The sequence below is a fragment of the Hyperolius riggenbachi genome, chromosome 2 (assembly GCF_040937935.1).
Source record: "Hyperolius riggenbachi isolate aHypRig1 chromosome 2, aHypRig1.pri, whole genome shotgun sequence".
NCBI lineage: Eukaryota > Metazoa > Chordata > Amphibia > Anura > Hyperoliidae > Hyperolius > Hyperolius riggenbachi.
In genome coordinates, this window is record NC_090647.1 from 289,341,065 (window position 1) to 289,363,058 (window position 21,994).

The 21,994-nt window shown below is 44.4% G+C and overlaps 1 protein-coding gene across 3 annotated transcripts in view; it reads left to right on the forward strand.

Moving 5' to 3' along the window:
• LOC137546444 (regulating synaptic membrane exocytosis protein 3) overlaps positions 1 to 21,994 on the forward strand; it is a 178,399-nt gene that overhangs the window by 58,731 nt on the left and 97,674 nt on the right. For 2 of the 3 annotated variants that reach the window (XM_068268929.1, XM_068268927.1), the window contains exon 2: positions 20,796 to 21,031. In XM_068268929.1, coding sequence (XP_068125030.1) covers positions 20,812 to 21,031 — 220 coding nt within the window. In that variant the 5' untranslated portion in view covers positions 20,796 to 20,811. Of the gene's footprint in view, positions 1 to 10,931; positions 11,043 to 20,795; positions 21,032 to 21,994 lie in introns of all 3 variants that reach the window. The other variant, XM_068268928.1, reaches the window with a different exon arrangement.

Here is a 21,994-nt window from a genome sequence, read left to right on the forward strand (position 1 = left end):
GTGTTGAAATACAACAGCTGCAGCTTACATACCGGTATGGAGGGACTTTACTAAATGAATAGTAGATGACCATTATTATTGTACTGATTCTTGTGATTTTGTCCTTAGTTAATCATGCTGTTGCATGGTTGTATTGTACTTGTCCCTGTTCCTCTCTGTTGGTTGTATTTTGTATCCAGCATGTTGAATATGAGGCAGCTAATTTCAGCACAGTGCTGCACCGATTGTTTGGCTCCAGCTCTGAATGCCCGATTTGGCTGTCTGGAGATTCATACGGGCCACACACAAATTGGTAAATAAAACAAATAATTCAGCCGCCCGCAAATAGCCAGTGCCCGAATTAAGTGTTCCCCCGAGTTGCTTCAACTTGGAGGGGGAATAGTAATCTGCACAAGCCCTCAGTTTTTGCAGGAGCAGGGTGAGCCGTTTTTTGGCTTCACCCTGCTCCGAAATGGTCCACAATGACCGGGACCAGGCCAAGGCAGAGGCGAGAGAGGCTCCAGCCTCAGGGCGCAGTGTAGGAGGGGGGTGCACAACTCACTTAGCTATCATTCCCCTATTGTGTTTGAAGCAGAGAGAAATAATAAAAGGGGACACATGGCAGGGACTGCAAGCCAGATAACTAGAGATTAAGGTGTTGGGGCCCTGGGGCACCTCTTAGTCTAATAGTAATCTGTGTGTGATGGCTGGGGTGGGAGGGATGGGGGGAGCACTTTGGTGTCTTAGCCTTGGTTGTTGGAGGACCTTGTACCGGCTCTGACACTGACAATGAATGGACTATGTTAAATAGCATTAGCTTGCATTCTTTCTTCAGGTAAAGTTCTTGTGCAGATGCCAGTGTCTGTAATATCAATTGCGCTTTAACACTATTTTCTGGGCTTAGCTTACACTAAATCATCGTGCACAACAACACATAAAACACCACATGGTCTGCCCTTCACCATAAGTTAAGGGTACCACAAATCACTGGGTCACCTTCTCTCATAATTAAAAAACACCACACTCCACTGCAAAGAGTGAATAGCATCAATAGGCCACAAGCTTAAATGCCTGCTGTTTCCCTTTCATTCCATAACCACATGCCTGATTTTCCTAAATGAGGCAGGTAACACACTTGTCTTTCAGTTCTCTGCACACGTTTTTCTGCATAAGTTTTCTGCACACCAAGTGTGTTGCTAATGTAATTGATACAGAAAACTGACAAAATGTGCAGAATCATGATGCAGAGTGTCAGTTTTTTTTTCTGTGCGCAAAAAACACATTAAGGCCCGGTTCACATTGGCATTCTCAGCCAAAAGGATCCGGTGAGCGGATCCGGTCTCCGCTTCACCGGATCCGGATGGCTCAGTCCGTGGCCCGGTTTACATAGTGAAAACGGATCTGATCAATGATTGATCGAATCCGTTTTCACTCAGCAAATACATACCTTATTTTCAGTAGTAGCCGGTGGTAGAGGCTTCCTCTTCTTCTGCTGTGACTACTACACAGCGCGTCATGTGACAAGTCACATGACGCGTCATGTAGTCACATGACACTGAAGAAGATGGAAGCCTCTACCGCCGGCTACTACTGAAAATAAGGTATGTATAAACCCTCCCTCACCCACCCGCCCAGCTGCTGCACCCTCCCCACACCCTCCCGTCGTTAGACGTCGGCCCATGCCCCCATCCCCTGTGGAACGGTCCGTTTCTTCACTAGTGTGAAGAAACTTTCCGTTTCCCATTGCCCCAATGCTGCAGTATTTTTTTGTCCGGATCCGTTCTGCTAGGCAGAACGGTCCAGAAAATTAAGACCTGCAGCATTTTTTAGATCCGTATACCGGAACGTACGGAACATATCCGTACCAACGGACGCATGTGAATGGATCCATAGGTTAACATTGGATCCATTCACATCCGTTCCGTTTGTACAGTATACTGTATGTTCCGGATCCGTTCCGGAAAAACGCCAATGTGAACCAGGCCTAAGTGTGAACTAGCCCATTGATTAACATCAGTTGTAAGTTTTTCTGTGCAGAAAACGCGTACAAAAACAATCAAGTGTGTTCCCTGCCTTACATGAAGTGGCAGTGATCCGTAATATGGCCAAAATGCCTATTTGCAGACTCACTAAGAATATCAGGCCGTGTGTGACCTATGCTGATAGCTGGCAACACTGCTTTGTGAACATGGATTTTGTCATGGAAAATTATTCTAAAACACCCTTTTACGCATTGATGATTACTATATTAGCATATACATATTTATTTGTATTTTCCGCAATGCAGGTTGGGTGGCCTGGAAGATGGAGACAGGAATCCATAACCAATGCAAGCCCATATGGTTTTTAACACTGGTGGGAACTGGAAGAACCCAACCCCCACCCCTTCATCCTTGTCCAAAAAGGAGGTGGGGAAAGAAATGGGGGGGGGGGGGAGGGGGGATCTAAGGTGGTTACATAAAATGGCAATTTTCCCCCCGAACTGTATACTATAAAATAGTAAAAGTAAAATGACTCACTAAGGGACCTTTCCCACTTTTCCACTAGCTGTGATTCACTACCACTTCCCATTTCTTGGATTCTGACACTGTGGTTGTCCTTGGCAGGTTTTGGTGGGCTGTATAATTGTTATGTATACAGTGCTGGGGGGGGGGAGGCTTAATGTAAAATGTGTGCAGGGGCCCACAGCTCCTTAGCTACAGCACTGTTCCAGATGGTTCACGCAGGCCTAGTAGGAGAAAGGCACTTAACACTCTGCAACATGATATAATACTCCGTATGTGATTTCCTATTTACAATTGCATATATCCCATATATAAATGCTTTAGTTTTGCGCACAAACAAGTGTGCTCCCTGCCTTAGATTTGCGTTTACTGTGAATGTTGGTGTTGATTTTTGGACAAAGCAGTAGAGGAAGTCAGTGAGGATGCTAAGAGATCAACATAAAGAAAGGGAGATGTTATAGTTACTCTGACTGTCTCTGGTATATTCCAGAGTAGCTCATTTTATTTCTGTGTTCAACTCTTTATGCTTTTCAATCTTCACGGTTCTATGAACAGTAGATACTTAAATATGCACCAGTTGCCTGCAATGTATTTGCAAACACTGTACATAATTAGTCTGTCGTGAAAGAATGTGTTTTGCAGTTTGTTCTGAATATGCCAGACCTGGCAAGAGCTGTCTTGTATTGGATGTGATGATCATGCATAGGGATATTTTTGCAGATCTCTACTCACTCTGGGCAAGAGCTCTACTTCCTAATCCTATAAGGAATTCAAGGAAAAAGCTGCAAGCTTGCTTGAGGACTAGATCGTTATGAGTTGAGAAGATGCTAGTGTGGAGAAGGATATTAAAAGACAGTGAGAAAGATACAGAAACCTCTCACATTCACTCCTGTTAGTGACATATAAAACACACACACAAGGTGAATAGAGGGATGAAACGGGATGAAACTTGAAATAGGGTAGTGGGAATGACTTAAGCTGAATATTATTAACAGATTGTGATTCATGTAACACCAGCCATTTGTCAGGAGGGGGATAACTTGCTATGTATGTGTTTAAAGGCCACAAAAATGCTCTTGTTAATTATGTACCCATGGTCAAGCATGAGGGCTGGAGTTGGGATCTGGAATCCCCCTTTAATCGATTATTACAAAAAAGAATATAATGTATCAATGTTATAGTAGACAGGCCTGCCAAATGGACATGCTGATTTTAAGACTGATTTAATACAGTTTTTTAGCTACGCTATTACATGTGTAGTCAGTGAAGCTAAGTGGACATATTACCTTTAATGCTTTTTAATTAGCACTGTGAAAAGCAGAAACATACAGTATAAGTAAATGAAAGTATATTTTTTGTTCCATATACCTTTTCTGATAAATTAAGAAATATTAGCTGTAAAATGTAAGCATGCTGTGGTGTATGCTGGGAAATGTGGCCGTCAGAGTAATTATCACTATACAAAGTAGGTCCGAAGTGTGTCATAGGAATATAGACTCAAACAGAACGTGTCCCCTAATGGCCCTATAGACACTAATAAAACGTAACATTTATTATATATTATAAAATGAGGACATGAGGCACACACACGTAAGTACTGTATCATTTTTAATTGTGCAAAAGATACTGGTTACGGATTCCACACAGAGACTAGAGACGGCTCGAACCTCCGATTTTCGATTCACGATCCTCGAACGCGAACCTCCATAAAAAGTTTGGTTCGCACGAACTTTTGCCACAAAAGTGATGGAAAAGATGTTCCAAGGGGTCTAACATCTGAGTTTTTGCACGGATGAGTGGGATACAGTCCCGGGGAAAAAAATCTGGATTTGACGCAAAGCAGCGATTTAAGGGCAGAAATCACATTGCATGCTAAATTGGAGGCCTAAAGTGCTTTAAAACATCTTGCATTTGTATACATCAATCAAGGAGTGTAATTAGAGTACTGCTTCACACTGACACACCAAACTCACTGTGTAACGCACCGCACACAGCTGTTTGTGTAGTGACGGCCGTGCTGGACTGTCAGCCCATATGGTCGCCGGGCTGAGGTAGCTCAATGACAGAACAGTGACTGTCCAGCTGATCGAATTTGGTCTGTCCACAGTGAAGCAATGACCTTGTTATCTTGGGTGTGCCCCCCCCCCCCCGCCCCCCACTCATATAGCCGGTGGTCATTGCTTCATTGTGATACGCACGCCCCATCACCGCGGCAAGGTAATGATCACGAAGGGGAATTGACACATGTACATGCCTTTTGTTTTGTTGTTGCAGCTGCAGTGCAGCCAGAAAAATTAGGCAGGCATGTACACGCACCAGAAAAATTAATATAGCGGCAAAATTCAGGAATCCGCCTGGAGTTCTGGACCCTGTTGATGGTGGCAGAGAAGGCAGACAAGCTGCCTGTAGGCAGAGATGCTGTGTGGGGACCGACTTAGACTTGGGGCTGCCAGTCACACGGTCGTGCAGGCAGAGATGCTGTGTGGGGAGCGACTTAGTCTTGGGGCAGGCAGTCACACGGCGTGCAGGCAGAGATGCTGTGTGGGAAGCGACTTAGTCTTGGGGCAGGCAGTCACACGGCGTGCAGGCAGAGATGCTGTGTGGGGAGCAACTTAGTCTTGGGGCAGGTAGTCACACGGCATGCAGGCAGAGACACTGTGTGTGGGGACCATGTCGTCAGATGGACCCTTGACCCAACGCTGTGTGCCAGAGATGACACCACTTGCCTTTCAACATCATGGTAGAGTTTGGGTATCACCTTTTTTGAGAAATAATTGCGGCCTGGTATCTTCCACTGCGGTGTGTGGCTTTGCTTTTGTGTACTGCTTTTCCTCAGGTGGTCATCCCATTGCAGTTTGTGCTTTGTCATCATGTGCCTTCGTAAGGAAATTGTACCTACGCTAGTCTTGGTCTTTCCACAGCTCAATTTTTTGTGCCAGAGAGTACTGATGGCATTGATCTCATCGGAGGCAGACACACAAAAAATGAGCCCTGGGGTGATGGCACTTTGGTAGTGGCGGCCGAATGAGTGTTAAGTGGGGTGCCAGAATCAGAGCAGGAGGAGAAAGATGAGGTGTTCTGTGTTAAATAGTCAGCTATGTCCTGATAATCTTGGGGGTTGATGGCACGCGCCTTCTGAACACTGTACTTTGATCCAGAGCCGCACAAAATCACAACAGCACGACCTCGAGCAGACCTGCCGGGTGGCCTGCATCTGCCTCTGCCTGTTTTTCCCATATTGGGGGGATTAAGTGGAAGGTATGTGCACTGACTTCACTAATACAATGTGCAGTCACACAGGTGCAGTGAACAGGTATGCAGTGACTGGTATCAATACAATGTGCAGCTGTCACACACACAGGTCCCGTGAACAGGTGCAGCGACTGACTGGTATATAACAGTGTGTGCGCTCATGTAGGTAGGTAGGTGCACTGAACAGCTGGGTATGCAGTGATTCGTATTACAAATGTGCAGCTGTCACACACACAGGTACCGTGAACAGGTGCAGTGACTGGTATATAACACTGCTTGCAGTCACGTAGGTAGGTGCACTGAACAGGTGGATATGCAGTGATTGGTATTACAAATGTGCAGCTGTCACACACACAGGTACCGTGAACAGGTGCAGTAACACTGCGTGCGCTCACGTAGGTAGGTAGGTAAGTGCACTGAACAGGTGGGTATGCAGTGATTGGTATTTCAAATGTGCAGCTGTCGCACACACAGGTAGTCACTGAATGTGCTGGGCCTGGCAGTGGCACAGTAGGAATTACCAAGGGGCCAAGGTCCCACCAGCACCTGCGACTGACTGACAGGCTGTATATGCAACACAAGTGTCTGTGGGACACACACACACACACAAAAAATAGATCACAAGAACAACATTAGCTCTCAAAGGAGCTGGCTGTTGAGGATAAGGAGTGCTTTTTAGCAAGAAGATCAGCAAGAAGGAGCAAGCAAACAAGCCTAACACAAGAGCCTAATTAAGCTTTCCCTATGTCAGCAGGTTCTCTCTCTTCTCTAATTACTGCAGCCACACGAGTGAGTGAAATGGCTGATGCTGCCTGCATTTTATAAGGGGGGGGGGGGGCTCCAGGAGGGAGTGTAGCCTGATTGGCTACCCTGTGTCTGCTGACTGTGATGTAAAGGGTCAAAGTTGACCCTAATGATGTAGTATCAAAGTTTGCACGAATAAGTTCGTGAGCGAACCGTTCGGGCCATCTCTACTAGGGACAAAGTGTGGATGGGGAGTGAAAAATTCATGGTAGACTGCCGTCCGACTATGGTGAAGATTCCAGAAGGAATCTGTGAATCCCCAAGATAGGTGGTACCCACTTTCCTATAGACCAAGAAAGTGAGTCCCTACAACCAGATCAGAAGTAGCTAGGCACTGGGGGTAACATTACCTAACCAGTATCTTTTGTACCATTAAAGATTACACTTATATGTGTGTGTGCCCCATGTCCGCATTTTATTATATCTAATAAATGTTGTTTTATTAGTGCCTATAGAGCATAATCCCCATTCAGGGATAAGGTCTGTATCGGCAGAGTGGTTAACCAGCTTCCTTTACAGCACCAGGGTTACTGAGTGCAGTTCCCAGAAGGCTCACTGTGTTTTTCACCTCGGGTCCAGAGGGTACACATTATATGGGCAGTGGGATGGCTGATGGGGCTAAGATGATTTTCAGTGGTTTTCATGGTGAAATCCATTTGAAATCTGTGTGCAGTGTGTGGGCATATTCAATCAGAGAGAGAGATCTATCTGTTGGTTGATCTGGTGGCAGATCGAGAGATGTATGGCCACTTTAAAGATTTATTTATTTAAGAGCCTCCTTTATATTTAGTTTAAAAACAATTAAGTGAAGGCAAAGTAAGACTTTAAGGTCACGTTCACAGTGTTGTGATGCAGTGTAATGGCCGCTTTGTAATGCAGATTACTGCACGTGTAAAAGTGAAGCATACTTGTCATTGACTGTACGCTTCACTGTACCCGACACAACATGAGTATAGTGTGACCCCCTTTCCGGATATGTTGTCACTGGGAGCGCAACGGCCACTGTGAACGTGACCCCAAGAAACCTGTCCAAGTAGAAATGTGGCTGCTGACTGTGTTGATATTTTTAGACACTCTGAGACCTCTGTCCTTCTTGTGAGTCATTACTTAGCCTATAGCCAGTAATAAATACTTCATGGTGCATGCATGGCTCAGGCCAATGACACATTAAGTAGTGAAGCAAAGAATATGATGATGACAGCAGCAGAAGTGGCTTTGATATTGCTGTCCTGACAGGTTCTCTTTAATAATCAATGCAGAGGAAGTAAGTTGTAATACATTATACATTTTGGTGCAGTCTTGGTAAATGTGGACAGTAGGTAGACCATTCAGCTGGAAACTTTTATGTGATTCTGTATTTCTCTCTAGTGATTGAAAATGAAAAGCTAACGCTGCACATTACTGGATATATAGAGCTTATCCAGCATGTGCTGAATAGAGAATGAGAACAGGATCTGTCGCTGCTCTCGGAAATGAACTGATGTGAATCAGAAATAAATCTATTTCCCTTTTGCATAGCGAGATTTAGGAAAGTACTCAGTGCGTATATCTAGTGAAGCAGGTTATTACAGCAGGAGAAAACGCAGTGTGCATGGTGCAGTAGCCCGAACAAAAGAAGCAGCTAGGAATCATTCATTTTACTTATTTCTCAATAGAATACTGAATTCTGATGTGTTACTATGGGTTACTGTATTATACACATCCTTCTACCGCATCACTGCACAAAACTGAATAAGGTGACTAATAACTCTGCCAGTTTGACTTCTAATACCCTGTTGAAAAAAAGAGGGAGCTTCTAGGAGCTGATCTAGAGTATTATGTTAGGCATTGGCAGAATTGGTGGGTGAAGGAGTATTGAGCACAGTGGAGGACACCAGTGCTGGATTTCTGACCAGGCAACCAAATTAATTGCTTGGGGCTGCAGGAGGTCAAGGAGGCCCATAAAGATTTATTTCCTATGTTGTTCATGTAGTACTCTTTCAGTCTGAAAAAAACAAGATCTCTGCAGCAATGGTCTACTACAGAGATAAGAAATTATACACACAGGCACACACAGCGTTACTCCTCCTCCCCCTAGCTCAGAGCTGTCAGACACAGGCTGGGGACTGGAATGTGTCTGATCTCTCCACACAAAAGCATATTTCTAGCAAGGGGAGATTGAGGTGTACCAGCCAGGGGCATAACAAAAGACCCTGTAAGGGATGCAGCCGTAGGGAGGCCCAGAAGCCGCAGGGGGCCTTGTGGGGGAGAAGTTTCTTTTCCCTGTCATGAGAGGCTGACAACTAAGGGCATGGAAAGAAAAAAAACTATCTGCTCTCTGCACAATCATTCTAATGACTGCATCTGCTCAGCCACTGATAAGGAATCATACAAAGTTTTGCAGACAAAGATTTGTAGACAGTCCCTATTCAGTGTTCAGTAGGGTCTTGTGTACAGAACTTTACTACCCCCAGCCTCTCTACCCCTCCCCAAGGGCTGTATACTGTAGTGATGCTTGAGGAGCCTAGCCACGGAGAGAAAAAGCTTTCTGCTCTCTGCTTTCTGCTCTCTTTCAGTTCTAATGACTGCACCTGCTCAGCCACTGATAAGGAATCATGAAAGTTTTGTACACAAAGATTTGTAGACAGTCGTCCCTACTCAGTGTGCAGCATGGTCTTGTGTACAGCACCCAGCCCCCAACCTCTCCACCCCCTTACCAAGTGCTTTGTACTGTAGTGATGCTGGAGAAGTCTGCAGAGCCAGTTCTGCTCCATCAGAGGAGGACAGAGTGAGTGTAAGAAGCTGGGACCAGGAGCACACTTGTCTGTCTATTTTCTGCATGCGTTTTGTGCACACTACGTATGTCTGTATGTGTGAATTCATGCACATTTTATCACAGAAGCTAATGTAATTTATAGAGAAAATGCGTGCTGTCTGTTTTTATCTGCATGGGGAAAACACATTCAAGTGTGCACTAGGAAACTGATTACCCTCCTTAGTGGTATGCCCGACACTGTGTCGGGCATACCGATTCCTGGCCCCAGGAGTCCCCCATGCAGAATAAATGAGATCCCATGCCTGACAACCATTTAGCTAGCACTAGGCTAGCTAGTACAAGTGACCGGCACCCCCCGATCCCTGCCGATCCCCCCGTTAATACATTACTCAGCCTGGATCCAGCGATCGCGCAGCCTTCTTGCACAGCTTCGGTCTCTCTGTGGTCTCTCATGACGTCATGTGCGATCCTCCCCATAGTGAAGACCTGAGCTGTCCGGGGAAGCTGTGATGATCGCTGGATCCAGGCTGGGTAATGTATAAACAGGGCAGCGGCAGGGAGCGGGGGGTACCGGGCATTTGTACTAGCTAGCCTAGTGCTAGCTAAAGGGTTTTCAGGCATGGGATCTCATTTATTATTTATTATACTGGGGGGCACAAACTGGCAAAACCTCCACAGCGGCGTAACGCTCAGGAGGTTAACATTGGCTCTCAGTTTACTTTGCAGAAAACAAGGGGGGCATCCAAAGTTCCGCGGAGGGGGGGGGCTCAGTGATTTCTAGTTACGCCCCTGGTACCAGCCAAACACATCTGTAGTTAACTTTTCTTCCATAATAGGGCTGTCATTTGGACAATCTGCTCTGCTCAAAATCCTATGAGTTCTGCTTGTGGAGTACATATTATCTGGGCGCCGGGCAGTTCGGTGCAAAGTGAGCAGAATGACGTCCCTCCCTGTGCCTCTAAACTAACCAGTGGTGTAAAATACCATTTCCTCTCTAAGTTGTCACAACTTGGAGGGAGATGTAATTTGGGGTCTGGCAACCGTTGGAGCCCCGAATTACCATTATGAAGGGCGCGCTGCATAGCATTGCTGTTATGACGGCGCCCAGCTTTGGTGCTCAGTGCCATGTGCCAAAATAACCTGATTCGCTAGAACTCTGCTGAAACCTATTAAAATGAAGCTTGCAGTCATAGGAGTTAATCACTATCCAATCAAACGCTAAGGCGCAACACACACCATACAATCTTGATTGTTCAATCTTACCACTTTCATGTAGTATAAGAGCTTATCCAATCAATCATTCAAGGTATTTTCAATCTGTTGGCCCTTATACTACATAGATTTGGTAAATCTGTACAACCAAGATTGTATGGTGTGTGTTGAGCTTAATGGAATAATGATTGATTGGCTATGCATATGGGGCCATAATTAACTAGTGGGGATTAGCAAGCAAAATTTATCATTTTAGTGCAGTGAATCAGCCCCAATCTTGCTTTGTGAGGTTCTCACAATTCAACCAGTCAAGTTCACTATGGCGTCAATTTATCAAGGCTGTTCGATATACAAAAAACAATTTGGGAAAATATCACATTCGGTATTTTAGACATTTGTGTGCTAATTCATCAATATTTTCACAGGTGCGTTAGAAGTTCGGTAATTTACAGAAGCCCAGCTGTCGGTAACAGTAGACGAGTGTGAGTTGTCTTTGTTGTTACATCTGTTCTCGGTGCAGAGACAGCATTGCAATAGTAAGAGGCATTCAGACATCCCTTTAGATGTACATGTTTTGTTATACTGCCTTTGCTTGCTCTGAATCTGTCTATTACTCTCCATTAGTCTTTCTTAACATTTTATTTCTTTCCAAGAAACTTTAAACATGCCCTGCTTAGGAGGTTTCCCTACTAGCTACTCTGCATCTTCAAACAGGAAGAGGTTAAACTGCCGAAGGGAGGCAGGGGAAGCCTCTTTAGTTCCATGATGTCTTTGCTCGCTGCCTGGGGGGTAGGAAAGCAGGACACGCCTGAGAAGGCTTCGGGCCCAATCAAAATCACTTGCAGGAGACAGGGGCTGTTCCTATTGGCTTCTGCTCCTGTCATTCATAGATAATCATCTTTTTTCAGCATTACCGAATGTGGTAATGCTTGGTGAATTGACACCCATGTGGTAGGCTTAGGCAACAAAAAAGTACAAGGGGAAATCATTTTTTTTTTTACTGTGTAAACAATCGTAACATTGTTGATCTTAATCTGCCTCACTGACCTCACGTTTGTTGGCTGTGGTTTAGACATAATTGGCTGTGTGTTGATCCTGTGTGATGGGACAGCAAATTTACACTGTTTACCAGTTGTACACTGACTACTTTACATTGTATTAAAGTGTCATATCTTCAGTGTTGTCCCATGAAAAGATATAACAAAATATTTACAAAAAATGTGAAAGGTATACTCACTTTTGTGAGATACTGCATACTGGGGAGACATCCTTTCAACAGTGTGGCAGGGCTTGGGCCTGTATGGTCTTAAAGGATACCCGAAGTGACATGTGACATGATGAGATAAACATGTGTATGTACGGTGCCTAGCACACAAATGACTATGCTGTGTTCCTTTTTTATTTTTCTGCCTGAAAGAGTTAAACATCTGGTATGCAAGTGGCAGTTCCTGTCTGAGTCAGGACTTGGTCAGACTACAGTGTGACCCTCACTGATATCAAATTACAACTATAAAACACTTTCCTAGCAGAAAATGGCTTCTGAGAGCAGGAAAGTGTAACGATTGTGGAATTCTCTCCGTGATCAGCGCACAAGACGTCCGCTGACACTGCGGAAATCCCCCACAAGCGTATAATTTGAGGGAACCTAGCAAAAGGTGCAATGCACCTGTAGAGGGAGATTCCTGTCGGCCTGTGGAGCTGAGGAGTGCAGAGGAACAGCTCCTCTGCCCTGCCACAGACGCAAGACAGGAATTGCATGAAGGGAAGAAACGCAGGGCAAGATAGCCCTGAAAGAGAGAGAGCAAAGCGACAGAGGGTATGTGTGTGCACCAATCTAGTCGCCAACCCGCGACAGTGCATACACAACAGCAGATATGAAGTAGGAACGCAATTGCGAGAGAGGCGATTGCCAGAGGTGACACAAGGCTACAGCAAGGCAGAGCACGAGAGTAGCAAAGGCACAGCAAATCATACAATGAGAAGATAAGGAAAATAACAAACACTAACTAAACGCGAACACCGCACTCATTCGCAACAGTGCACGCGTTTATGCGCGGTCTCCGCGTGTTAAGCACAACCGAGACAAGCACGCCTAACTAACCACCGACAGACAAACATGAAACAGAGGACGCAAGCGCTTGCTTAACAGTTACCTCACCGAGCTTCCAGCAAGCGTTCGTAGCAGACAAGACAGATACACGAAAACAGGAATAAGTGAGAGATAGGATTCACAGCACTAGTGCAAGAGGCTAGTGCGATCCAGAAAGACAGAACAGAAGGATCCACAGCACTAGCGCAAGGCGAGTGCGATCCAGGCAAGACAGATCAGAAGGATCCACAGCACTAGCGCAAGGCTAGTGCGATCCAAGCTAGACAGGCAGATGAGATAGCTGGTAGCAACCGCTGCTCCAGCTATACTCCAAGAACAAAGATCAGAACGATCTCCTGTCGACCACCGCAGGGACAGGACAATCGCAACAGACAAACAAAACAGATATGCAATCCTACCTGCACTAGGGAACCTGCCTAGTGCAGTCCCAGGAATTACTCTAAGCTAATCTTTAAACAAAGAGCAAGGCTGACACTTCAGGAGTGTTTCACAGGACTAACCCTTATGACCAGCCCAGGTCTGTGATATCACATGGTATATATAGAGCAAGCCTACCAAGGATGTGGCTAGGAAATCTGCATGACAAACGTATGCAAATTCCTCAGCAGCAAGCTGCAAAACTGACAAAAGGTCTCTCTTCCAGAGACCTGCAGAATGCAGACCTGAACAGTGGTCAAAAAGCTGCCTGCCTGCGCAGGCAGCCGAGCGGATCCTCACAGAAAGAGATAAAAGGGGTAAATAGTTCATATATTTTAGCTCTGGCATACTTCAATGAATGTGTCATTGAGCAAAAACAATGAAACAGTAAATTAGTAGATTTAAATATAAAATAAAACTGTGGAATATCTTAAAAAGTCATTTTAGGAGAAGAATGATAAATACAATTGTTTATTTCATTACTTTATTTTCACCTTGGGTATCCTTTAATTCGGCTCTAATGCAGTGCAGTATATAGCCAAGTCATAATCTAGTCCCTACCATGTTTATTTATTTTTTTATCAACTCAGCTGCTGGGTATGGCTGTACCTGGTCAAATGATTTAGCTTCATCATCTCCCTCCTAATACCAATGCCCTTCCTAAGGCCCGGTTCACACTTGCGGTGGCCCTCCGGAATCGCCGTGCCGGAGCCGCACCGCCTGCAGAACGGACGGAACGGACGCACGGCATAGCAATTAAAGCCTATGCGTCCGTTCACATGGGTCCGTTCTGCAGAACCGGAGCCGGACCGGATCCGGGCCGGATCCGGACTCCGGCCTCCGTTCCAACATGCGCTATTTTTTCATCCGGCCCCTCCGGCAGCCGTATCCGGGGCGGAGCCGGACTGCACCATCCGGCCAATACAAACAGATGGGAACCGGAGGCCGCACAACACACTGGCTGAGAAATCCGGATGTTCTACCCCACTTCCTATGCGGATTTTTGCGGCGATATTGGCTGGGGACACATGGGCAAGCATTTTGGAGTGGAGCAGCACAGCTGGATCCGGATCCGGAGATGTTGGCAGCATGTCGGAGGTGGAGGTGAGTGCTAAACAGCAGAGGGCCTGATTCCACAGGTCCCCCTTCTGCTGACCTCCCAGACCCCAACATTTTTTTTGTTTTTAACGTAACTTTTGCCAAACGGATCCGGATCGCATCCTGATTACCACCTGATGCAACCTGACCGGATCCGGATCGGATCCGGATCAGAACCGTACGGTTCCGATCCGGATCCGGTCCGGATCCGGTCAGGTCATCCGGTCCGTTTGGCAAACAACCGCTAATGTGAACCGGGCCTAATGCGGCATCTGCCAACCAAAAGAGATGGTCAGTGAGGTGCAAATTTTTCCAGCCAGCATGCAATTTGAATGCAATTTGTATCCAGCTTGGAATAGAGCCAGTCAAACACACTTCTTGGATTGGCCGGATTCCAAAAAGGATAACATTTGCATTAACTTTACATGCAAGTCAGAAAAAAATAGCATTTAATTGACCAGCTTAACAAATAATCAAGACAGAAAATGCTGAAAAAAATCCTATTCGCACTTAATATTTTGTTTAATCATATCCTATCCTTAATATATCAGTATATGAACTCCTCGCGCCATTGCATGTAATGTCTGATGTTCCGCTTTAATGCACGATAAATGCGCATGGAGGAATGATCAGCAACAAGAGTGAACAGCGGGTAACCAGTGAAAAAACTGATGTGTGCACAACACCAAGAGCTTATGCATGACACCGTATTATTATAAGCTAATTGACTTCCTTGTCACTTACCTGCAGAGCACCAGAGATACAGAAAAAGCATTGCAAGGAGGACAATGGATTGTTACAGCTCCATATCTCACAATTATTTCATTTTTGCTAACAAAATCTGTATTTTTAACATTACACCATTTAATTGTATCGGTAAGTTATTTTTAACAGTCCATGAAAACTGGGATTGCGCTCCATTCCATTACCATGGTAATAATTGTCCCATGTATGTAACTTTCCTAGTTGCTATAAGTAGAATGCCTTCTGCTACATAAAACTGGGTTTCAAAATCTAATATATCAGTGATCAGAAGGCTGTTCTCAGTGGTATAATGTATAAAAGAGCTCATATTCATGTTAAATAATTTCCAACATTTTACTCGTAAATACAGTATCTCCCAAAAGTGAGTATACTTCTCACATTTTTGTAAACATTTTGTTATATCTTTTCATGGGACAACACTGAAGATATGACACTTTGATACAATGCAAAGTAGTCAGTGTACAGCTTATATAACACTCTGTGTACAGCTTATATAACAGTGTGAGGCTGGGTTCCCCTATGACATAGCGTGAAGAAGTAGCAACTGGCTGCGACTGACCATCCGTCAGTCGCAGCCAGTCTACGCAGGAGAAGTGCGCTCTTTGCGTATCTCTCCAGCAGCTGCTGGAGAGATACGTAGTGGGCGCACTTCTCTTACGCCAGACTGGCTCCGACTGATGGAAGTGCGGAGACCGGCACTGCAGAAGACTGAGGATGGCGGCGTGGGAGCGATCAGAGCGTATGGGGCTGGAGGAAGCCGCAGGTATGTATACATCTTTTTAATACTCTGAGCTCTGGTACACTTTAAGAGTTTTCTCTCCTTATCTTTCAAGTTCTCTGCATAATACTTTTTCAGCTTCCAGCAAAGCAATGCAATCATATTGTAATGTTACGCTCACTTCTACGCAACAGTGGTACGTTGTTGCGGATAATGTCAGAATAATGCAGGGCATGCTGTTCTTTTATCTTGAATACTCTGTGTAAATAAATCTGCTTTCAGCACTTTACCTAATAAATAAAACAGAAACTAAAGAAAAATACTTTACATCCCCTTAAAAAAAAGGACAAATGGAGGAGTGAGAAAACTGGGACAGTCCAGAGGGATGGGTAGTGTGATTAGAAGATCAAAGATTTAGGGACATCGTTATGATTTATTTACTAAACGAGCACAAAATTCACGATAGAGTTTCACACATATTTACTTTTGTGCTTAGAGGATCATTGAAAGTGCTTCCTCCCACAAAACTTTGCAAACTTTTTTTTTACAAGCTGATGAAGTGAATGTTTGCAGCCATTTTTTTACTGATGATTATCTACGAATGATATCTCAAACAACTGATATTGTTCATTGAACAATATTACTTGGCCTGCCACTAACATCCCTGAGACATTGTAGCAGACTTAAGGTGCGTACACACGCACTACAGCCACCAACGACGGGTCCGTCAGACCCTCCCGCTGGGCGGACTTTCAGACGACAGTAGTGCGTGTGTACGCGCTGTCGGTGGACTGATGAGGCTGTTTCTGAATGAACTGCTCAGCGGATCGTTCAGAAACAGCCTTATCAGTCTGCCTGACAGACTGTACACACGCACTACTGTCGCTGGAACGCCCGCCCAGTGGGAGGGTCCGGTGGACCCGTCGTTGCAGGCGGTAGTACGTGTGTACTCACCTTTAGATTTCAGCAGGTCCAGTGGATCCACATGTTCTGCCGGCTCTTCTGATGTGGGTGGAGATTCCATAACAACAACCCATGGAGCCCTCCTGCAGAATTGTCATGGGGCCGCTGGTCTCCTCCATGCATCACAACTGAACACTCTCTGCTACCACTTGTTGGCTCCCAGTTCCATGACTTGAATCGGTATTGGGAGCCAAGGAGTGGCAGTAGAGAGTGCAGCTGTAATGAATAGAGGAGACCAGCAGTACTGTAGCAGGCAAATGTTACACTTCTCCCTGCGCTACGCTGCATGCGGGTGAGGAGAGGGAGGAGGAGCACAAGGGCTATTGTAACAACCCTGATTCCTTACGACTTTATTGCTGCATGCCTGGATATTCTGTATCACATGTAGAGAGTGTGACTATACCCCTTTGCTGGTCAATGCCTGCTGTGTGATCAACATGTACTGTAACCATATCACAGCAACATCTGTGTAATCGTACTGTGTTATTATAGGTCGAAAAAAAAAATTAAAACAGTGTCATAGATAAATTTGCAATAGCACATATTTCAGGCCTCTGTAAGGACTGGCATTCTTTTTGGTCGAGCAGAAAGGATGTTGTGGCTCTAGAATGGAGTCATGGGCAACTTGGCATGCATTTTAGGCCTCTCATACAGTGGATGCAATGAAAATGTTGACCAGTTGACATATTGCAAATTTAAAATATTTATATTACAAAATGTTTAAAAATGGCATAGATAAAATTGCAATAGCACATATTCGAGGCCGCTATGAGAACTGGCATTCTTTTTGGTCTGGCTGGAAGAATGGTGTGACTGTAGAACAGGGGTCCCCACACTTTTTCAGTCACGGGCCAACATACTTCAGACTGCTGGGGGGCCAGAGTATACATAAAATTATGTAGAGAAACATAACATTGAGCCTAGGTATTGTAGACAGTGCCTATTAAAATGGACAGCCTCATGTCTCCCATTTAACCAGAGAAGATGTTATACCCCCAACACAACATGTGCAGATCGTATGCCCCCCAACACAGTACAGATAACGTGACCCTAACATAGCAAGTCATATGTTAGCCATAATGTCACCCAATGGCCTACAAAAGCCCGCAGCACAATCTCACCTATACACACACGATCTCTGTAGAAACATAGGCAGTACAACCCTCCATTTCCCCTTCGCCAAGGAACCATAAGGCTGGTTTCACAGTGGGACGTTACAGGCGCACGCTAGAGCAGTCTGTAATGCACCCCAACGCACAGCAATGAAAAATCAATGGGCTGTTCACAGTGCCCACGTTGCGTTATGTTGTAACGCAGCACGTCTTCATAACGTACTGCATGTAGTACTTTACACGCGGCTAAGCCGCGTTAGATGGTTTGCACATGCTCAGTAGGGTTTTTTCTTCCATTTTATGGGCGGAGAGGAGGCGGGGAGAGGCCGCTACGTAGCCAGGTACATGGCTACTTATTATTCACTGCACTTGCAGTGTTTACATCCTGGAGCGGCCGCGGATTGGCTGGAGGGACCACATGATGCAGAGAGCTCCGCTCACGTGGTCTGCGCAGTGCCTTCAACAGAGCAGGCGCACCAAGAGCTGCTTGTAACGCGGCTCTTGGTAGCGCCCTGCTCCAACACCACCAGGCGTTGCGTTAGGGGCACGTTATGTGACCATAATGTCCCCTAAAACGCAACGTCCCACTGTGAAACCAGCCTTACATTCCTGCACAGCACTGACCAAAATATGTGCTTATGCTTGCTACAAGTCATCCCCTCCACCCAGTAACCCAGAAGCCAGCGAATGACTGCTTTCTGGCTTCCATGTGGAAGTGTGGTGCCAGCACTGCTATTCTATATGCAGGCCACCATTATTTCAAGATGCAGCGGAAAGCATCTTTAAGTAATATATTTTGTGTGTGGAGGGCCAGTGAAAAAGCCTCAGGGGGCCGCATTCGGCCCGTGGGCCTTAGTTTGAGGACCACTGCTGTAAAATGAAGTCCTTGGCAAAATGGCACATTCAGTTGAAATATTTGTACTGTTTCAATTTTATTTCACAAAAAGTTTCAAAATGCATTAAATTAATTTGCAATGACACGCATTTCTGATCTCTGCTAATGTGGCTGCACATAACTAATTTTAGGCAGTTAAACACAGCGGCCGTTCTAAAGACCTTAATTTGAAAAATGAAGAAACTACATGTAATTTTTTTGCATTTACGCATAGAAAAAACCTTTTGCGTGAAATACAGTATGTATTTTTGGAGGATCATTTTGCCCTTCATCCCCCTCCGCCATGTCACTGTCCAGGTTGATGTACACTTTGTACACCTTTTTTTTTAAGAAATTGTGGCTGCAGAGATGCCCTGGCTGTTTTTGATGTTCGCCTACCATTAAAGTTGAAGCTTGCAGCGAATTTCCGGTTGCAAATTTTCATGGTAAGATTTGTGAATGTGTTTGCAAATGCAAAATCGCAATGTTTGGCCATGCCTATAGGGTAGTGGATGGAGCCAGGCAAAATGTTCATATAGCCCTTGCTCTTTTATTTCATGCATATAGAACTGCTGATTTTACGAAACACTTATACCTTATATGCCATAACACCCACTGTCCTGAAGTGATGCATATAGTATTACTCTTTGGACTGCATTCATCTTTTTGTATTGCACTTTGCAAAACCTTTAGTAGAGATATTTCAGATAACTACATAGAACTTGTTGGTTCAGGTTATCCATAATTTAACTGATTCCCCTATACTAGACCTTAGCCATAGACCCTGGACAAGTCTGCAGATCAGATGTTTGTCTGAAGCTTGTCTGGATTTGCCGCATGTTTGTTTCACTACCCCCCATCTCTCCTACCTCCCAGTATCCTGGGAGCTCCACAATCACAGAGAAATGACATGCGTTTTGCAATTGTGTTTTTGTATTTGCGTTTTCAAAATGTTGGTAGCCTGAGGTTGATGCAGCAACAAACTTATCACAATTGTTCGATGGTGGGTGAGGTTTATAATGCTGTGGGTGCAATATTTTCAAAGCTGTTTTTTAGTTCAGTTCCTCTTCAATACAGGTTAGCCTTCTGTAGTGATTTTCTGAGATACTGAGCATCTTGTAGCTGAAAGGTAATTGGCTAGTAGGCCAATGTCCTTTTTGATTTTAACTATTAAAGATGTACACTAATAAAGGTAATTTCTTTCACACATCCACACTAATTGCAAACTGTGCAGTCTCTATCTTCTGTCTAGAATTTTTTTGTCCATTTACCTTCAGTGGCATTTCACACTGGCACGGTGCAGTGCGGCTTTCTGCTGCAGCCTAATGCTAGGGAAATGAAAGTCTATGGGGTAGTTCACATTGCATGTGGTGCGTTCTGCACGGAAGTACCCTACCTAACGCGAGTGCGTACCTATTTACTGTGCAGCGACCTTCGGCGAAGAGCGGCGGACCAGAAGTGATGTAAGTCTATAGCGACGCATGTTTTTTAAAATGACCACTGCAAGTTGTACGAGGCACGCATGCGTGAAAGCATATTTTAGCAATACGCTTCCGTGCATGTCATCGATTTGTACACAGGAAGGGTCACCTACTGATTGGCCTGCTGCCAGATGGGGATTACCGTGTACTAATGCGGTAATCCCCAAAGGCCTGTTTTTGGCGGTCAGCACCGCTATCCCCAATATGCAGTGTGAATCCGGCCTCAGCGTTTTTGCGTGAGAGAAAAAATAGTAAAGTACAGATCATTAAATGGATAATGTGGGTACATAGTTTACACATTTTATGTAATCTGCTGTGAAAAAAATATGATTACTTGCAAGCTTTTGACAGACAAGTTACAACAATCCTCTGCAATTTAAGCTATAAATAATGCAGTGAAACAGAAGTATAATGCAGATACTTTCTCATTTGTTTCACCTCTCTTTGGAGAATACTATAATTGTATTTTTTCGCAGATTTTAGGCTTGTAACAGAATTCAACACAGTAGACCGTTGTTAAATAAAAAACAATAATGCCTAATGTTTAGTTTGGTTCCCTATCATTATAAATGCTTTCTGAGAAAATTGGCATGATCTAATTTTCTTATTTTAATATTACTACAAATTCAAGCAAACAAAGATTTCTATATTATTATTGTACATTTTAAAACTGCTGAGAAAGTAGTGCTATGCTGTGCTAGGGCTGTGTACTATAAGTGTGTCATGTTTCTTTTTTTGCCCCTCACTCTAGATTTTCCCTCCCCAAAATGTTCAACGGGGAGGCCAGTTCCTCCGCCCGGAATGTCATCCGCAGCTCCAGCATCAGTGGAGAGATGTACAACCTAGAGAAGGGCAACTCAGGAACTCCAGATGTGGCTGGTGGCGGGACTACCACCAAGAAGAGGAGGTCCAGTCTTGGAGCCAAGATGGTGGCCATTGTCGGACTATCACAGTGGAGTAAGAGCAGCGTACAACTAAGCCAGCCTGGTGAGTCCTTTTAGTTTTCTCTTAGCCTAGGGATGCTGAACTCCAGTCCTCTAGGGCCATATCCATGCCAGTGTTTATGATGGACTGAGGAAACGATAAATGTGTTCTGCTTGATGAACCACACCTTTCTTGATTCAGTCCCATATATTAATATGATCTGTACAAAAAATGTGTGAGGACCTCGGTCCTTGAGAACTGGGGTTTGACATCCCTGCCTTAACCAATCAAGATGTAATTTAAAAAAATATATATATATATATATGTACAGTGGATATTATGATGTAAATGTGACGTGATTAAAGAAAACGTCAACCAAACCTAAGTGAGACCTTTTCAACCAGGGTCTTCATAATATTGTTTTACTTACTGCACAGTGTCATGTTATGTTTCTGGCCGGAGCTGCAGAATTTTTTGTCACTGTTTCATGGGAATCTCCATCTTCATTTAAGGATAGTCTTTTTTTTTTTAAATATGTCTTTTATTGAGTCACAGTAACATGAACATTACAATCACTTTGTCAAATGCTTTGGTAAACATTGGGCGTACAAAATTTGTTCGGATACATTTCACATGTAGTGTTACCATAACATTGTCATTGAGAATAGGACTCATTTTATTTGGCAAATGCCAACGAGAGAGAGAGAGAGAGAGAGAGTTCTATGGGGCATAAAAGGAAAGGGAATTCCTAGACTTCAGGCTCTTATCCACAATTTTGGTAAATTTGTGGTAAGCAACAATTGTGTTATTAATATTACATAAAGTTCAAGATGGACTCATTTCTATTGGTCAGAAGGTTGAGCCATTAGTAAATCAAGTGTAGTTTGGTCAGTAAGGGAGTCTCTAATATCTATTCAGCATGCCCAGGTCAAAGTATGCTTTTACATCCTATTTTGCAATGAGTGTACTAATTCCACCATTTGCATTAAATGATTGATAGCTTTAACTAGGTAGTTGTGGAGTGTC